Genomic DNA, 17213 nt, shown 5'->3' on the forward strand with positions numbered 1-17213 from the left:
GGAGCCTAAATATTTGCATCGATAAATTGCGAGTTTGGCCCAGAAGATATTTTCAAACGGCAGTAATGACATTTTATGTATCAGTGTCTTCTTAAGGGAATATCTATTCTGGGAGGAAACTCTATTTAAAAAACAATGACAAAGATCTTTGTGTTTACAGGCTTACAGTTTTCTCTCTATTGTTGTTGTTGTTTATTTGTTTGTTTCATGCTACCTGAACTTGTGTGTCTGAGTGCAACAAGTTTGAGTTGCAATGATTCTGGCTATTAACATTACAAGAACAAAACCAATTCTCCAATGTGGCCTAGGCTCATAAAGAAGTGGAATGGCTGTGTTAGAGCATTTAAACGTTTTCCCATTGGGCAAAAACTACAATTGTAATACTGTTTTTAAATGAGCATATTGGCATTAACCATGTAACAGTTTAATTCCTGGGTTTTGCTCACGGAGTAGCAGGCATCTAAGATCTGAAAAAGCTATTAACTCAATCCCATAATGTCCAAAAGTTTGGGGTTTTTTTTTTTTGTTTGTTTTTTCTTTTTCTTTTCTTTGACTCCAGGGTCTTGAGTTTGTTTCTGTTTAAAAATTCATACTGTGAACTTTGTTTTTGAATTAGAAACAATAGCTTTGAGGTTTATAATGATGAAGTAGTTTGATCATCAGTGATTTTTGTAACAAAATTACATCTTTTCTGAAATAGGTTGCAAAAACTGAAGGAAGTTTATCACAAAATCTGTTGCAGTCAAACGTTTTATGATATGTTTAAATACCAGGCTTTATATCCAGGTGTAATATCCAAAGTGCCTGAGCAGCTTTTCCTAGCAGTGTAATCATCTCTGGAATATACACAGTTTTTATTACTACTTTCACTTCTATGTTCTTTTCTTGGAACAGCATTCTGCTTTTTTCTGACTTAATGAATTCTTTCTCTTGAAAATACCTTAGTATCAAAATATATATTTGATTGTCTCTTTTCAATGGACAGATTTATTCACTGTGTTTCTTCTTCGATTGCCTCTTGTGTGTGAGGCAGTCATGAATGCAAATATGACTCCAGCGTGGATTCTGCCTTCAAATGATTCATTGTCCTTCTTGCTAAGTATCAGATCAGTGTGTTTCCAAACCTATTGGCCCCAGGCCTGAGGTTGTAGGGAATCAGAGGAGAGAAACTATTAAAAGGGGTCCAGCATTTACATCAAGTATTGTCTTGTGATTAACTCATATCTACCTATACAGATATAGCTCCTTTTATATAATTTTGGTACTTAGATTAGTAAAATGCAAGTCTACTTAAAAAGAGTCTTTATCATCAGAGCTTTTATATATGTGCCATATAGCAGTGTAACTATGTGAGGGAATTGTGACTTACTTTTTCCCTGAAGTGGTACCTCTAATTGGAGAAGATTGGGAATTACTGAGTAAACTATCTTAACATTCCAAAAAAGAATTGACTCAGAAAACTGAATCAATACTTTGTTCGTGTGATATGATTAACTTGTTTACCATTGAAAAAAATTAGTAGATGATCTGAGTAATTAAAAGCAATGTTTTTTATGGCATGGATTTTCAACTTGTGCTGGTTTCCTTCAACTATGTGTAGTTTATATATACAAAAGCATATTCTTTTCTTGCCCTTTAATTAAATTAGTCACATATTCTAGTGTGGGAAATAGAATTTTTTTAAAACTATCTTTTTATTTTAAGATATTGGCTCTTAAGTGGGTTGTGTGATGTAAAAAAAAAAACAAATAACTCCAGAGAAATAAGTAATATAATTAACAAATTCTTTTCATTGAACTACATAATTCCATCTTTAAACCATGTACAGAAAAGCAGTAGCTATGCCTATTCTTATACTAGGCTATTCAAAGAAAATGGCAGCTGGATGCCTGTTTTTGACATGGAGAGTTCTCAGTTACTCACTTTTGGGGATCGGAGTATTTTAATTGTTTGGAGGAATCCAGCAGGGACTGAAAATATGGATTCTTGTGACTTTAAGATACCTGAAAATAAACTTAGAAACAAAATAGAAATAGAAGTATGGGTAAGCGGAACAGACTGACAGCTTTCAGAAGGGGGTGGGGAGATGAAAGGATTAGCTAAAAGAATAATAATGCATAACCCATAGACACAGACAATAGTGTGGTGATGGCCAGAGAGACAGAGGGGGGTGATGTGGGAGGGCGTAGGCAAAGGGGAGGAAAATGGGGAATCTGTAATAGTGTCAACAATAAAAGTAAAGTTAAACTAAATATTTCATTTATTTTTCTGTTCTAATTTATGTTTGAAATTGAAGAACTAGAGATTATAGAAATCACAAATTTGTAATGGTTGAGTGAGGAAATCATATACTATTGAGGTCAAAACAGATATTCCTTAAGGAAAAGTAAGTTATACTTTGCAATTGTCTACTAAATGTTATATAAGAACAAATATTCTGTTAGTTTCAAACTCTTTCTATTTATCTGTTTGGTGTGTGTGTCGGGGGGGGGTGTAATTTTCAGCTTAAATTATTTTCTTTCCTCAAACTGAAAATACTAAATTTTTAAAATATTTCCCTGGTATTCTGTTTCTAAAGAATGTGCAGGGATATGATTACAAATCTTCCATTAGACATTGGAAATACAAAATTACATGCTTGCAAAACTGTGAGGGACCAGGTCATGTGTTTTCTCTATGCTAGTAGAGAACAAAGCCTTTCTTCCTGCTTGATTGTGTCCTATTTTGGGCAATGGCAGGAAAGTGATCTCAGATTTTTACTCTAATTTGAGGGAACCAGCCACAGGACTGAAATGTATTTTAATTGTGGAGAACTCTGTGACCATCTTCTCCCGATCAGTTTTCCCATTGCATATGCCTTGTGTATGGAAAGACATTAGCAGATTGACTGGGTGATGTTTGTTCATTCTGTGGTTTCCCCTAAATAGTCCTTAATACAAACACGAGCAAACAAACATGCACCCAAAGTTGATTATGTCTAGAAAAAAGCTCTGGTCATGCCCAGAAACTTTCCTGTTTGGCCAGTCAACTTTGTATTAGCTGCCACAACCACTTCTAAAAGACCTTTCCATGCAATAGATCTCAAACAATGAAACAAACAAAATTTGTGGTCCTCAAAGTATGGTCCCTAAACTGGGAAAAAGCATCTTTTGGGAACTTGATAGAAATGCAGTTCTTGGGCTCTACCTCAGACTGAATCAAAAACCCTGGGAATGATGCCCAGGAGTCCATATGATTCTGTAAGTCCTCAGGCTGTGCTCAAGTTTGAGAACCACTATTGTATTATACACTTTGTCCTTTTCTATGTTATTAGGCATATACGGATATGTACAAGATGATGCTTCATGATAGTGGTGAATCTTAGATTGGTTATTAAAGTCTAATGTAAAATCATAAACATGTGTACATGTCTCCCCTCCCCCCACCCAGAAAATCACATCTTGGAGGACGTGAACAAGTGTGTGATAGCCCTCCAAGAGGGGGATGTGGACACCCTGGACCGGACTGCAGGGGCCATCCGGGGCCGGGCAGCTCGAGTCATACACATCATCAATGCTGAGATGGAGAACTATGAAGCTGGTGTTTATACTGAGAAGGTGCTGGAAGCTACAAAACTGCTCTCTGAGACAGGTAAACATGGCTATTAGATTCAACCAAAATGTGAACATGTGATTCATTTCCATATTTGAATAAATCAGTCCTATTATATAGGCCTTTGTGAATCTGTATTACACATCATCATGGAAGGGGTGCTGTCTTTGTTTCTTGAGTTTAAATTGGTAGAACTTTAGCAGAATAATGATTTTGTTGCTTTAAAAGACTGTAGTTTTTGTATACAGTCTCATTTGATTCTTGCAAGTACCTTATGAAGTAGGCAGATAATAAAAATTTATTTCTAATTACAAATGAAAATGCAGTGAATAAAATCAGTTAAGAGATGGAAAAGTTATGCAAGACTAGAAAAGAGTGGAGATGTGATTGGAACTTGGACTCTTGAACTTGAAAATTATTCCCTAGTCTATTTCTTGAGAAGATAGACCTTGAAGAAGGACTATGGATGAACAACCAGTAGGAAGGAAACATAAAAAAATCTAGGTAGTGCCTGGCTATGGAGGACTTAACAAAGGAGGTGGTGGCTGCTGACAAAGGATTAAACATTCAGCATATTCCCTGCCCCTCTAGAAAAGACTTACATGGTCCCCTCCAGGGGTGTGAGACTGCCCTCTGGGGAATCAGTGCTGTGGTAAGACACAGTTCCTTATGCGAGTCTGTTATAGCTCTCTGGTACATTTGGATGGAAGAAAGACTTACTTCCGCTGAGTTAGTAGAACAACTCATAACTTTGAAAAGAAAAAAGCTGGCCTAATTTTAGTAGTTTATGCTCTTGACTAGTGTCTCTTGTCTTCAGACCATTTTTAAAGTCCCTCATGCTGTGTGAATTTGTAAAAATGGGAGAAATGAAAGTAAGTTCAGGGAAGGAAAGAACACAGAGAATTTAAATCTATATTGCATGGGGTTATGAATACATAATGAGCTGAGTCCCACGTTTGCACAGAAGGACCTCTCCTCAAACCCCAAGGTTGGTGGTCATGGGTGGCTTCTGCAGTATGCACATAGTCTTTGGAACCCATTGGGCTATTCAAAAGTATACATGACTCTCAAAGGTCAGGTATAGCAGTATTCCAAGTTCTGCATATTAGAAACATGTTTCCATCTACAGAGGAAAGGTTATTTACAAAGATTTCTGTACATATTTGTTAGTTGAATACTAAGAAAAAAGATAGACATTGGTTGCTCTCTCTGAAATATAAGCAGAATGGGAATAGTGTAATATGATAAAATAAAGAGCATATTCAGAGATTGCTGCTCTTGAGAATCCTCAGAGATTTAGAATTAGAAATAATAACAATAGCAATAATAAGATCTACTTATATTTTAATTAGCCAAAATTCAGGACTGTTTTCTTTCAAATAGGCTTGCCCTATGAACTCAACAGAGCAGCACAGCAGGCCATGCAGTATTTCCACCTTCACTTGGAAGAATTAAGAAATAGGCATAGAACTTTCCAATTTAAGGACTTTTATTTCACCTTTAAGGGACCCTCTCACATTCCTGTGGCTCTCAGTTTCTGGTCCATTAGCTCTGTTTCTTTCAAAATCTCAGCTTCACATGGCATATCTGACACATAGCAGCACTCCCTTAGGTGTGACACCAGGAAAAGGGCATCAGAGAAAAGCAGAACACCTGGAGACAGCATGCCTGCTCATGGCTGGCTGGAATAATTGTCGCAGATGAAAGATACAGAGCGCGTAACAAATTTACATGTGATTTTTGTGCACACAAAGATTTTAGGCATTGTTCAAGACATAGTTGGGTTTTTTCTCTTATTGTATCTTGGGATGCTTTAATGGACAGAAGGAGTGGTGCCCATTGAGTCAACATCCACTTAAAAGGACAGTGTGCTTTGTTGATTGAGATATTTTAACATAATTTTCACCAAAGTCTTGGAATGTGTATAATTATTGGGTAGATTTTTTTTTTAACCAAAAAGGAAAATCAATGAAACAGAACAATCCATTCTGTGTTGTTGCTAATCAAGACTTTGCTCTTATTTGTTAATTTCCAGAGCTTTTAAAATTCTCATCCCAGCCCTCCCTTATGGTGATTGAACACTCTGGGGACCTAACTAAAGGCACCCTCCTGATTCTGCCATCCACATTTAATTCTTAATCGAGCAGATACAATGAGGAAGATATTTAGATATTTTCTATTTTTCGGGATCTATTAAGGATAACTAGGAAAATAACCAGGTAAAAGATATTAAAATAGGCAGTTTGTACACAATTTCAGTAAAAAATAAAAAAAAATACATGTCAAAGGAAAGTGGATATTTGTGGGCCAAGAATTAGAATATGCAAGGAATATGGAGTCTTTTGCTGGTTACTAATTGTTCTTATCTTTTCTAAGCAGAAACAGAATTGGTTCTTTATGTATAAGGAGAGAGGCTCTTAACGAAATGAAGGCAAAAATGTTAGCTGTTAATTCATTTGTTGCTAATTAGAATTGTTGAGTTTGAGGAAGACCATAGGATCAGATCTGTGCTTACTGTTGTGCAGAGTTTGTTGGAAAGAAAACACACACACACACACACACGCACGCACGCACGCACGCACGCACATTTTCTAAAATGAGTTAGTCCTTTTGTAAGGTTCTGGTAATGCTAAGGAGACATCTGCCCTCAAAATAAAAACTCGTATGCATATCACTAATGGCCAAGTTTCTATGTTTTGGCTAATGTTTTGTTCCTGAGTTTTTTAAAATTATAGTCACATTGAATTGGTCACTTTTTAAAATCTGAACCTGTCAAACTTTGTCCTCAGAGGACATTTTATTTTGGGAAGAGAACACAACGGCATTGCTCAAGGAAGGGAATGTGCCAAGAGGAAGGATGAGAAAAATGGAAAGAAGTCTAGCACATGGAAGACAAAATATCATGTTTTTTTTGCCTTGTTACAACCTACAAGGTTCTGCCTCATTTTATATCTAAGTTGTTAGATTCAAGACCATAAGGCAGAAGTTCCCAACCTCTGTACTACTGACATTTCAGCTTCAGTAATTCTTTTTTGGGGGGAAGGCAGTTGTCTTGTGCATTATAATAGCAGGTTTAGCAGCATCCCTGGCCTCAACCTGCTAGATGCGTAGGACGTCCTCCCTACTCTCCCCACAAGTTGTAACAACCAAGTTTCTCTAGATATTGCCACATGTTCTTGGGAAGGGGTAACTCTTTTGAAAATAACTTCCCTAAAGAGAAAGACATTTTCCCAAATAGGGGCAAGTTTAAACAAGGAAAAATGGAAATCAGGTGTTCTGACCATAGAATATGGTGAAGGGAGGGAATAAGAGTATATAATAAAGAGGAATCTTAAAAAGGCAGAATGTTCAAAAATTTTTGACTAGAGCAGACTTTGTGCTGAAGGGGTTTGTAAACACAAGCCAGCCCCTGTTTAGACACATAAATGATGCAGGGGTGGGTCTCTGAAGAGAAACTCTCACTTTACCACTTGATTGCCTTGGCTGAGTGGCTACAAACTGAGAGAGAGCTAAAGACTGTGCTTTGCTGAAGAGTGCTTTTTGAGTTCATATGAATGTTGAGTTAAATTTGAGGAAAAATTGTGTGGATTACGAGGATGTTAAAATTAAAGGACAATGTTATACCTATTTATTTTTTATAAAACCAATATAGGCTGATGAAAACACAATAAACTCAGTCTTCATCAGCCTTATTACATGCTTACATATTTGATGGGCTCTTCAATAAAACCCGAATTATAACAAATTGTCAACAGCTTGGTAGTAAGTGCATGCTTGACCAGACCCATCTTCAGAGATCTTATTTACAAAGTCAGGTTACTGCAGAAGGTTGAGTGGGGAGAAAATACATTTGGTGATATCATATTTAGATATGTAAAGAGTATCTCATTCTTCACTGAACAGATTATATTGAAATGTCATTTTTAAATTTGATAGTTGATGCAAGTTTGTGGAAATGTGTACGTGATGAGGTTGAGAGATCTTTGAGATTCTGCCAGCAGTTCCTTCTTCAGTGGGGGAAAAAAAAAAAAAGAAATAGAAAAATAAAGTATTTTTAATAGGATTCTATGTTATTAAGCACTTTATAGGCAGAAATTAAAATTTCATTATTTTGGAGAACACGTGGGCCAAACAGATGGTATAATTTTTTAAGACTTTATTCTTTTTAGAACAGCTTAATGCTCACAGAAAAATTGAAGGAACGATATGGATATTTTCCTTGATTGCACATATGCATAGTATCCCCCATTATTGGTATCCCCCATCAGAGTGGTAAATTTGTTACAATTGATGAACCTGTATTGACACATCATAATCAACGAAAGTCCATAGTTTAAATTACAGTTAACTTCTGGTGTTATATATTCTACAAGTTTGAGTAATGTGCAATGACATGTGTCCATCTTTATGTAATCATTCAGTGTATTTTTCACTCTCCTAAAAATACTCTGTACTCCATCTAATCATCCCTCTTCCTGTCCCAACTCCCTGGCAACCACTGATCTTTTATACTGTCTCCATAGTTTTGCCATTTCTAGAATGTCATATAGTTGGAATCACACAGTATGTAGCCTTTCCAGATTAGCCTTTTTTTTCACTTAGTAGAGATGGTATAATTTTTGCTTTTAGGCTTTGGTAAAGTTTTTATAAAAACAAAAGAGATTTCTTACATTATTTTTATATATTTTACCTAGAAAATGTAAAAGGATGAGCAAACTGAAAGCACCCAAACTGAAAGCACCCAAACTGGAAGTAGTAATGAGGGATACCATTGCCTCTCAGTACAATGTAGTAAAATGAATCCAGGTTAGGAATCAGAAAAGCTCAATTCCTTAACTTCTGCCAACTAAACTGTGACCTTACACAAATTCGGTAATGCCTCTGGGCCTTAGTTTCTCATGTACTGGCTGATGTTTTGTCATCAAAGAATGGTCAGTATTATTGATCTTGGGAATATGTGTGTCACTTGTCTACAGGCTTCCTGGTGCCTGTACTTAACACAGACAAACATTGCCCAGGAATCCTCTGTAAAAAAAATTTACAAAAAAACAAAAAACAGACTCTGACCATCTAGACATGTGTATTCTTATTCTTGGAGCAAAACATACCCATGTTGTTCCCACTCTTCTTCCTGTAATTTTTTTTCTCTTTCTCTACATCTGTATGTTGAATTCATCTTTTAATATCTAGCTCAAGTTTCAGCTAGAGACAATAGGGACCACCCTCTATTAGTCTATTGACGTTTAATGTGTCCTCTTCAGTGTAAATGGTCCACAACTAGATTGTTCCCAGAGGTGGGTATTTTTGTCAGTGCATAGGGTCCAGAATAGTGTTATCATATAATTAACATTTAATATGTATGTGTTGAATAAATGGGAACAAAAAATAGGATATTACTTTTTTGTTTTTTTTTTGTTTTTTTAGTAGAGAATACTTGTGTGTCCATTAGTAGTCTTAGACTTACAGCTCAAGATTTCAGGATAAATATGGAGACTTCTTTTCCTCCTCCTTTCTACACATTAAAGGAAGCAATCTCCTTGGTTACTTGGGGTACGCTTATTCCACTTGGACTGATTCCTTTTGCTAGGGGGATTCAGTTTTAAGATTAGGTATACATGGTATGCCTAAATATGGGACTAGATGTGTGGGATATGGACTAAAGGAAGATCAATATCAGAACAAGATAGGGACAGCTTATTGGGAAGACAAAAAACATTAGTTATTATAGCTAAAAAGGTCTATTACAGTCTAAATTCATTTCTCCATAATTGACCTTGAAATTTGATTGTGAAAATAAGGAATTTCCACAGAAGCTGTAATGGCTGAGGTTGTTGAGCCTAGACATCCTAATATATGTATTTTAATATGGCTCTTACTATTGGTGCAGAATATTTCTCTTGGAGAGGTCAAAAAGATTATGACATGGAGGAAATGTCTTACTTTTTGGTGGTTGTGGTATTCATGGTGTTGGGAAGACAGAAGTGTAGGAGGACTGAAAACAAAATTTTATCCACTTAATATCTTTTAAACAAGCAATATGTAATTTTTCTTAAAACCCTTTTAGTTTGACTGAAACCTACATACTATAGGTATTGTAGGGATTTTGCTGATGGTCTTAAATACCTATATTTACTTTATGCTGCAAGCAAATGCAAGGTTTCTGGCTCAGAGAAAAAAAAACTTATTAATTACAGCAATAACCTTACCAGTTCCCCATGCTTCATCCTCCTTCTCAAGGTATGTGATGAGAGCAGATGAAATCTACACACACAAGGGAAGCCCATACTGTAGAAGTGGAACCATGAAATTATCATTTTTTATATATTCCTTTTACAGAAACTGGTGCTCAGCTGCCTCTCTCCCCTCCTAAGAGGAAGAGGGAAACCTTTACTCTTTAACATTAATGAACTCTTCAAGGAAAGGTCTCCAAGTTGTTACAACCTCTGGAAAATATATGAATGACTCCTGGTTTTATCCCCTTATGAAATGTGAACACATTTCTCTTGGGGAGATAACATGGAGATTTACAGGTTTATTTTAGTATCTTAGGGCCATTACTGAGTCATCCTTTGAATCAGGTTACCCTGGCCATGAAGAAACATGAACATATTTTCTCTCTATTGACTTGTTTGTAAGTAATATTTTCTGCTAGAACTCAGACATGCCCAGCGCTCTCAACATGAGGAGCTAAAGAACCACCCAAGAAAACACAACTTAAGAGACAATAAGGTACACAACTTTATTCTGATAATAGGCCTCTAATTAGGAGGGAGAGGTGGAATAGGGTTAACATGGGAAGGCTCACAGTTTCATATTTACATATCTTAAGTTTAGAGCAGCATAGTGGAAGAAACAGCACTTTCTCATGTCCAGTTGTCAACGTAAAACTAAAATGAAGAACGTGAATCTCCAGATCTGCATGGATCACATCGTGAATTCAGAATTCTGAGGACTGCACAGGACATGGTACTTCCTGGTTACTTCTAGGGCTCCAGGGACTAGCATCCACAATAGTGACAATGGAGTGGAGGAAGGGCCTTCATATTTCATCATGCAGGGGCATCAACACTGATGGCCTCCCCTGGGATTGGTGGCCAGGATGTACTGATGGTGCACAACAGAGGTGTTAGTAAGTTCTTTCACCTAGAATTTCTGCCCTATCAGTGACAGGTGTTTGAATCAAAGAAGGGAGGGAAGAATATGCTGACAATCACTTGTTTGGAAGCCCATGTGACACACCACTAGTGTATTCCAGAAATAGTCTGATTAAGAAAAATAAGAAGCTTTGCCTGTAGCTGGAGGGCCTGATAGAACAGATGGATAGAAGAACCAGAGAAGTTCTGTTTATTCTGGTCAAAATGATCCCAAAATAACCTCCCCACCTGGTTTGTCTTTTTATATTTCACCCCTTCCCTAGCACCGACTGGTTTCATCCTTGCTAGTCAAGGCTTCTGCCAACCCCACTTCTCTGTGTCCCCCATGACTCTTATTATCTATGGCTTTCATTAGACAACTTCTGTACACTGCCCTGAGTTACAAACTCTTTGTTTGCCCTTTTGTTTGTCTTAATGTGTATATCTGTTCTCTTTCTACCTTTCTATCCAGGGTGTATTGTTTCTTAATTAAAATTTAACCCCCTAATATTTAAAAGCACCCCTTCATTTCTTCTAACCTTAATTTGAAGTTTAAAAATTGTTTACTAATATAAATGAAAAACATAACTGACAAAGTAATACCTTATTTTGGTGATTGTATCCCTTTTAAAAATTACAAGTCTAGTGATCAAAATCTTAAATTATGTGCAATAAATTTTTAGCAATCATTTTTCTACATCTTAATATTTTAAACCTCACATATGCCAAATTTAACTGTATTTATCAGCCTTGGTTTCCAGAAACCTCTGTAAACTAAATAAAGCATCATATTTAATTCTTTATCCCTTCCTTAAGCTTCAGAATTAAATGTGCCATCCTTTCTTCATAATTTACACACCATTTGCAATTATTTTGAAATGCTTACTTTAAAATACAAGAAAACTTTCCAAGCAAGGATTTTCTTTCCTGAGGGAAAGGAATTTGTGTCTAGACAAGAGCAGATGGATGTTCCATGATTCTCTCAGGGTAGTTACCGTGAATGGAATTTAGAGGATGTTTTTCCCCTTTTTCTAGGCAGTGCTTTTTCATCTTTCATCAAACAATTCAGCTCATGGGTTATGTATGGCCTTCTGGAACTTGAATTTGATTTTGATGTTTAAAATGTACATTATAATTTTCCAAACATGAACCTATGAAAATGGAAGCCTTTAGGAACTCCCACAGAGGGAGCAGATGACTGACTCTCATGAAACAAAGTCCAAGAAAACACACAGATGAAAGAATCAGAACTAGCCAGAATGACGCTGATGGCTGTCTAGAAAGGAAGAGAGGGTAAACAAATAGTCACTGAGAGGTGAGAAACAGAGTAAGCTGGGCTTCTTTTGTCTCAGCTCCTGGCTTCCAGTGATCAACATCTTATAATTTGATGAAGAGTTATTAAGAGAAAGCACTGTGAAATCTAGCCTATCATTGGTCTAAACAGTAACATTTAAATTATAGATATTATTTAAGTAGTATTTCCACACATTGCAGAAAGCATTTAAGGATAGTCAAGATTCAAATCCAATAAGTCAATTAATATACAATAAAGTTGTATAACTTTGAGATAGAAGGGAAGCAGTTTCACAAGAACATTAGATAAAGCTGGGAGGTATTTTAGAAAAAGTATTTTATTTGACCTAGGGAAGCTAGGTTTTAATTTTAATTTTCTTTTTTTCCTTTGGCAAAGCCCCTTAACCTTTAAAGATTCTCTTTCCTCATGGGTCTGGTGAGGTTATAATGGAATACAACGTTTAACACTGACTGACCTTGCTGGCAATAAAAAAAAAAAAAAATAGAACACACTAGGGGTAAGTTTATAAAATCTAATCGCAATGACAGATAGTATAGGAAATTTATTACTAATAATGCAAAGCCATCAGAAAGATGATGTAGGCCCACCAAGGAAAAAGATGGGCATAAAAGCAGGGATACTTTGTTTTTAACATAAATTGTTCCATCGTCTCAATTTTCAGAAATTTCAGCACTAATTGGTGTGCTATTTTCAACTCACTTCCACAAGGTGTACTTTTGAGGGTAAATCATGTAGTTGTACCTCCAAATTTTATCCCAAGGAGACTGGATGGTTTTGCCTGCTGTACACAATGAAAAGGGTATGTGGCTGGATAGACACAAGGGGTCATGGAGTGAAGACATTTGCAAGAACCATTTACTGAGAATCTTTTATGTGTCAGGCACAATGGTAAGCATTGCACATACATTCCATTTTTTGTGTGCCTTGAAGGAAAGATCATTTTGTTTTGTTACTTCTTATGTCCTGTGGATAAAGTACTGCCTATGCAGTATAAAAATGTTGTTGAATGCATTATTTTTAAACTTTATGTAAAACCTGAAGGACCACCTCTGTCATTATCTCTGTTTTATAACTAACTGAGGTTCATATTGGTTAACTTGTACAGAATGAAATATTAAGATTTAATTATACTTCTGTCTGGACCCAATGCATAGATGAAAAAGAAACCTAGGCCAATGATTCTGGGTACAATTGAGCAGAAATTTTAATGCACCAATAACCATTTTTACTAATATTTCTACTTATGGCATAGTATACTCTATTAGTTATCTATTGCTGTGAAACAAATCACCCTAAGTATTTATGAATTAATATTATTATAAATATTATTGTTTCACAGTTTCTATGGACAAGAAAGCTAGCACAGCTTAGCTGAGTGCCACTGTCTTAAGATCTCTCAAAAGGATACAAGAATAAAGCAGAGCTAGATAGTGGGGAAGGGAAAAGTCAAACTGGCTCAAGGTGATTGCACAGGGGCGTTGAGGAGAGAAAGACTGATTCAAGGAAGTATACAGAGCAACATGATAAAGCTGGTACATAATTCAAAGGAAAGAAAAAAACTGACATCATTAGTACATACCAAAATGTAAGCAAAATACTAATATCACTAAGGAAAATAACATTTGACTTAAATTCAGATTCAAACATTAATCTCAGAATCTCAGAAGCTGTGTAGCCATTGGAGATGGAAATTAAGTAAGATTAGAGTGAATGTGAAAAATTAGGATGAGAAGTAAAAGTGCTGGATAATACAGGAGATCCTAGCCAAGTAATTCAACAAGATTCTGGCATCTTTTTTTTATCTTGTAGGAAAGCCTTTACATCTAGTGGAAGTACATGAGTCTGTAGATTACGTATAGAAAAGAAATATTCACTATCCACGAGGTAGAATTATAGATTCATTTCATTGTTTACTTCTTGCCCAACAGGTAGAAACCCAAGCAGCCTAAAAAAAATTTTGAACTTAGGATTTTGAAAGATTCCCTGTTTGGAGATGAGGGGAACCCTAGAACATCCACTCATAACTTAATGATTATCAAGTTCTTTACTAAAACTGCTGAACCAACAAAAAGCAATTGTTTTTTCCTCCACCCTTTATGAGTGGTCCCAAAGCAGCAAATGTGTCACAACTTCAGTGAATATGGATTGTACACTGAGTATGACTTGAAGCTTCAGGCTCAGACAGGCTCCTTTTTAAGTGATGATGCTTCATGGATGTGCTTCTGACCTATGAAGGTACACCCACAGCCTTCTAACTGCCAGTCAGACTTTGCTTTGGGCAAATTCAGGTCCCAGTGGTTTATATCATACTGTCCTCTACACTCTCTTCTCTTACCTAGCATTTGATCGGGTACACTTGAATAAAATGCCTTATCAGTATCTGATAAAAAACCATTTTAGGAAAGAATGCACTACCTATAGATAGAACATCAAACAATGCTTTCCAACCTTAAGGGGATGCTGGAATTGCCCCCAGAGTCTCTCTCCAGATTAATAATTTCTGGCTGCAGTTAACTCTGATAAAACCTAATTCTTTACCTAATTTCAACATAAAATGAAGGCATAATAACTATTAGTGATGGGTAGGGGAGAAGTATAATGTACTTATTCCTGTACTGAAATTGGCCACAATTTCTCCTAGTCATGAAATTTTATTATCTTTCTAAATTTTTTCAAATGTTATTTTTCTATTTTCTATTAACACTTAGTAGATTGGTTTTTTTCTTTAGAACTGGGGGCCTTGTCTATTTCCTCTATCTGCAGTAATAAGATTTTGTAAGGAACACACTTAAGAAAGTAGGTTGGTTGACCGCACTACCACTTTGGGTGACTCCTATAAATACAGATATGCTAGTCTGGCCTTGGTGAGCTAATCAAGGATACAATAATTAATTTTCTCCATGCTTTGTGGCGAAGCTTCTACTCAAGTAGTTCTGAAAGGATTCTGAGCTCAACTTTCTGAAAGGTCCCTAGAGACCAAACCTGGAATGCTCACTAATAACTTGGTTAATGACTCATGAAACTCTAATATAATTACTGAACTAATATGAAATGATGGGAAGAAAGAGAAAGACTTAGTATGTGAAATGTAATATGGCTCATTTTGTCATTGAAATACTTGATGGCAAATGAGTTCTTCCTTACGTTCCATTTTTTTCACTTGTCCTCCCAACTGAATAGGTTAACTGTGCCAGAAGCACAATGAGGGCTTAGCAGGCAAGGACTGGAGAAGAGATTATCTCTGACTAATAGTGACTCCTATATGAAAAAGTTGACATACAGAGATGTCAAGTAATCCTTGTCTAGTGTTCTAAGTACTGTAATAATGCAGACATAATTAGGATGCTATGTAATTGTAAGAACTGCCAACTTTGAGGTGTGGATTAAGGAAGGCTTCACAGTGGCAGTCAATTATAAACTGGATATTAAAGATTGAGGAGGAATTTACCTGGCCAAAAGAGAAAGACGTGCCTTTCAGTCTGAGGGAATAGATTGATCATGGACGTGCTGGTATAGCATGGTATATCTCCATGTCATATTAGAAGAGACAGGAGTAATTCAGTCTAATTGGAACATTTGCATATATATAGGAATATATGGGGAAATAGAGAGAGATAGCTAGGAATTATAGGCAGGTGTCTGATGTTTGTTTGTATCGCTCTGTATTAAAGGGAATCATTGGAACACATAAAGCTGGGTGTGGACCTTTCAGACGGTCACTCAGAAGCTGTGGTTGGCTGCCTCTAGTTCACCTTGGATTTTGCTCTTAGGTTGTCAGCAGTCATATTTGCATCTTTAGCACAACTTTTCATTCGTTTTACTGACTCACCCTATGCTCTGAAGCTTCACCTCTGAAGTCTCAGGAGGATTCAGTCCAGATCTTTTTCACCTCTGGTTTAGGATCTCAACACGAGAATGAGACGACCTTGATTTTTATATGCATACTTAACTCTGATTTCATTACTCCGGGAATGTCATCATTCTGTGGCCTAGTGTGCACTCTGCATACAAAAGTACAGTGAGGGTTTAAAAGTTTATTTCTAACTTTGATTGCCTTTCAGGACATGAGCTATTAAAAGCACTCCAGGATTTCTGATAAATAACAGTAAAGTGGTGTCTAAACTTTTTTGGATGTAATTCAGAAAGTAGAAAAAAACCTTCTATTTATATAATTCTATATCAGAAACTCTGTTAATATATAATGTGTGAATCTCAAAGCCAGTGCTGTGTTTTGTCCTAATTAGTGGGAAGCAGAATCAACCTCATATTTGAAATAGTTAAAGGCTTTTTTCTATCTCAGTTTTACTTTTGGAGTATTTCATTTTCAGGCCCTATTGAAGTGTTAGAGGAATTCCTAGTTAAACTAACATCTGAGATTCTATCAAGATAGATTGTTCTACAAACTTTTGTTTTTCTGTCATCACTTTTAAAAACAAAGATAAAACTAAAACAGAAGGAGAACAGCAATGGTGAGAGCAAAAGTATGTTGGCTAAAGAGCATTATCAGTTGACCAATTCCTAAATAAATAAGTATTGAATGCACTTTGGAAGCGAGCATGCAGAAAGATTTTCTAAAGGGTCAGACCCCGAAAAACCCTGACTTGCAGTAAGAAAAATAGATGTCTTGTCAGTGACAGTAAATAAAATCAAATTAAATTGAGTTTAAGTTCTAGGTTTTGCCAGCTCATGGAGTATAACAAGGTCATTGGAATATTAATACTAAATTGTACTCTGAGCCCTCATTTAGAAAGTAAGGATTTCACATCCCTTTTTCCAACATTTTTCACCTGAGAAGGTAATAGTATTCTCTGGTCCTATCTCTTTAGAAAAAGGCCTTTTTTCTGCCTCTTCTAACAATGTTGTATCACCAACACTGTTGTTCATACCAAGACTGTGTCCTCTAAGTATCCCTAGAGTGATTCCGCACTCCATGCTCGAGCAAATAGAATTCCTGTCTCCAAACGGGGTTTCAGAGTAGCACTGGATATGTTTTAGGCCCTAGAGCATCCCTTATGAAAATGGTTTCTTCAGATGTTAGCTTTCTTCTCTCTCCCTTTGGCAGAAGCAGGCCTAGAGGCAGGCAGAAGAGAGAGAATGTCACCTCCTACATTTTCCTCCTCCCTGAATCTTCTTCAGGGTGACCTTGCACAGAAAACCCAAAGTAACCCACAATC

The 17213-nt window shown here is 36.3% G+C and overlaps 1 protein-coding gene across 3 annotated transcripts in view; it reads left to right on the forward strand.

Annotated features, from left to right (window-relative positions):
- CTNNA2 (catenin alpha 2) overlaps positions 1-17213 on the forward strand; it is a 1090206-nt gene that overhangs the window by 991113 nt on the left and 81880 nt on the right. For all 3 annotated transcript variants that reach the window (XM_054577629.1, XM_054577628.1, XM_054577630.1), the window contains one exon: positions 3430-3630. In XM_054577629.1, the coding sequence (XP_054433604.1) occupies positions 3430-3630 (201 nt within the window). The remainder of the gene's footprint in view (positions 1-3429; positions 3631-17213) is intronic.

The sequence above is a fragment of the Pteronotus mesoamericanus genome, unplaced genomic scaffold (genome assembly GCF_021234165.1).
Source record: "Pteronotus mesoamericanus isolate MK-2021 breed Mesoamerican mustached bat unplaced genomic scaffold, CSHL_Meso_final contig_44, whole genome shotgun sequence".
NCBI classification, from domain to species: Eukaryota; Metazoa; Chordata; class Mammalia; order Chiroptera; family Mormoopidae; genus Pteronotus; species Pteronotus mesoamericanus.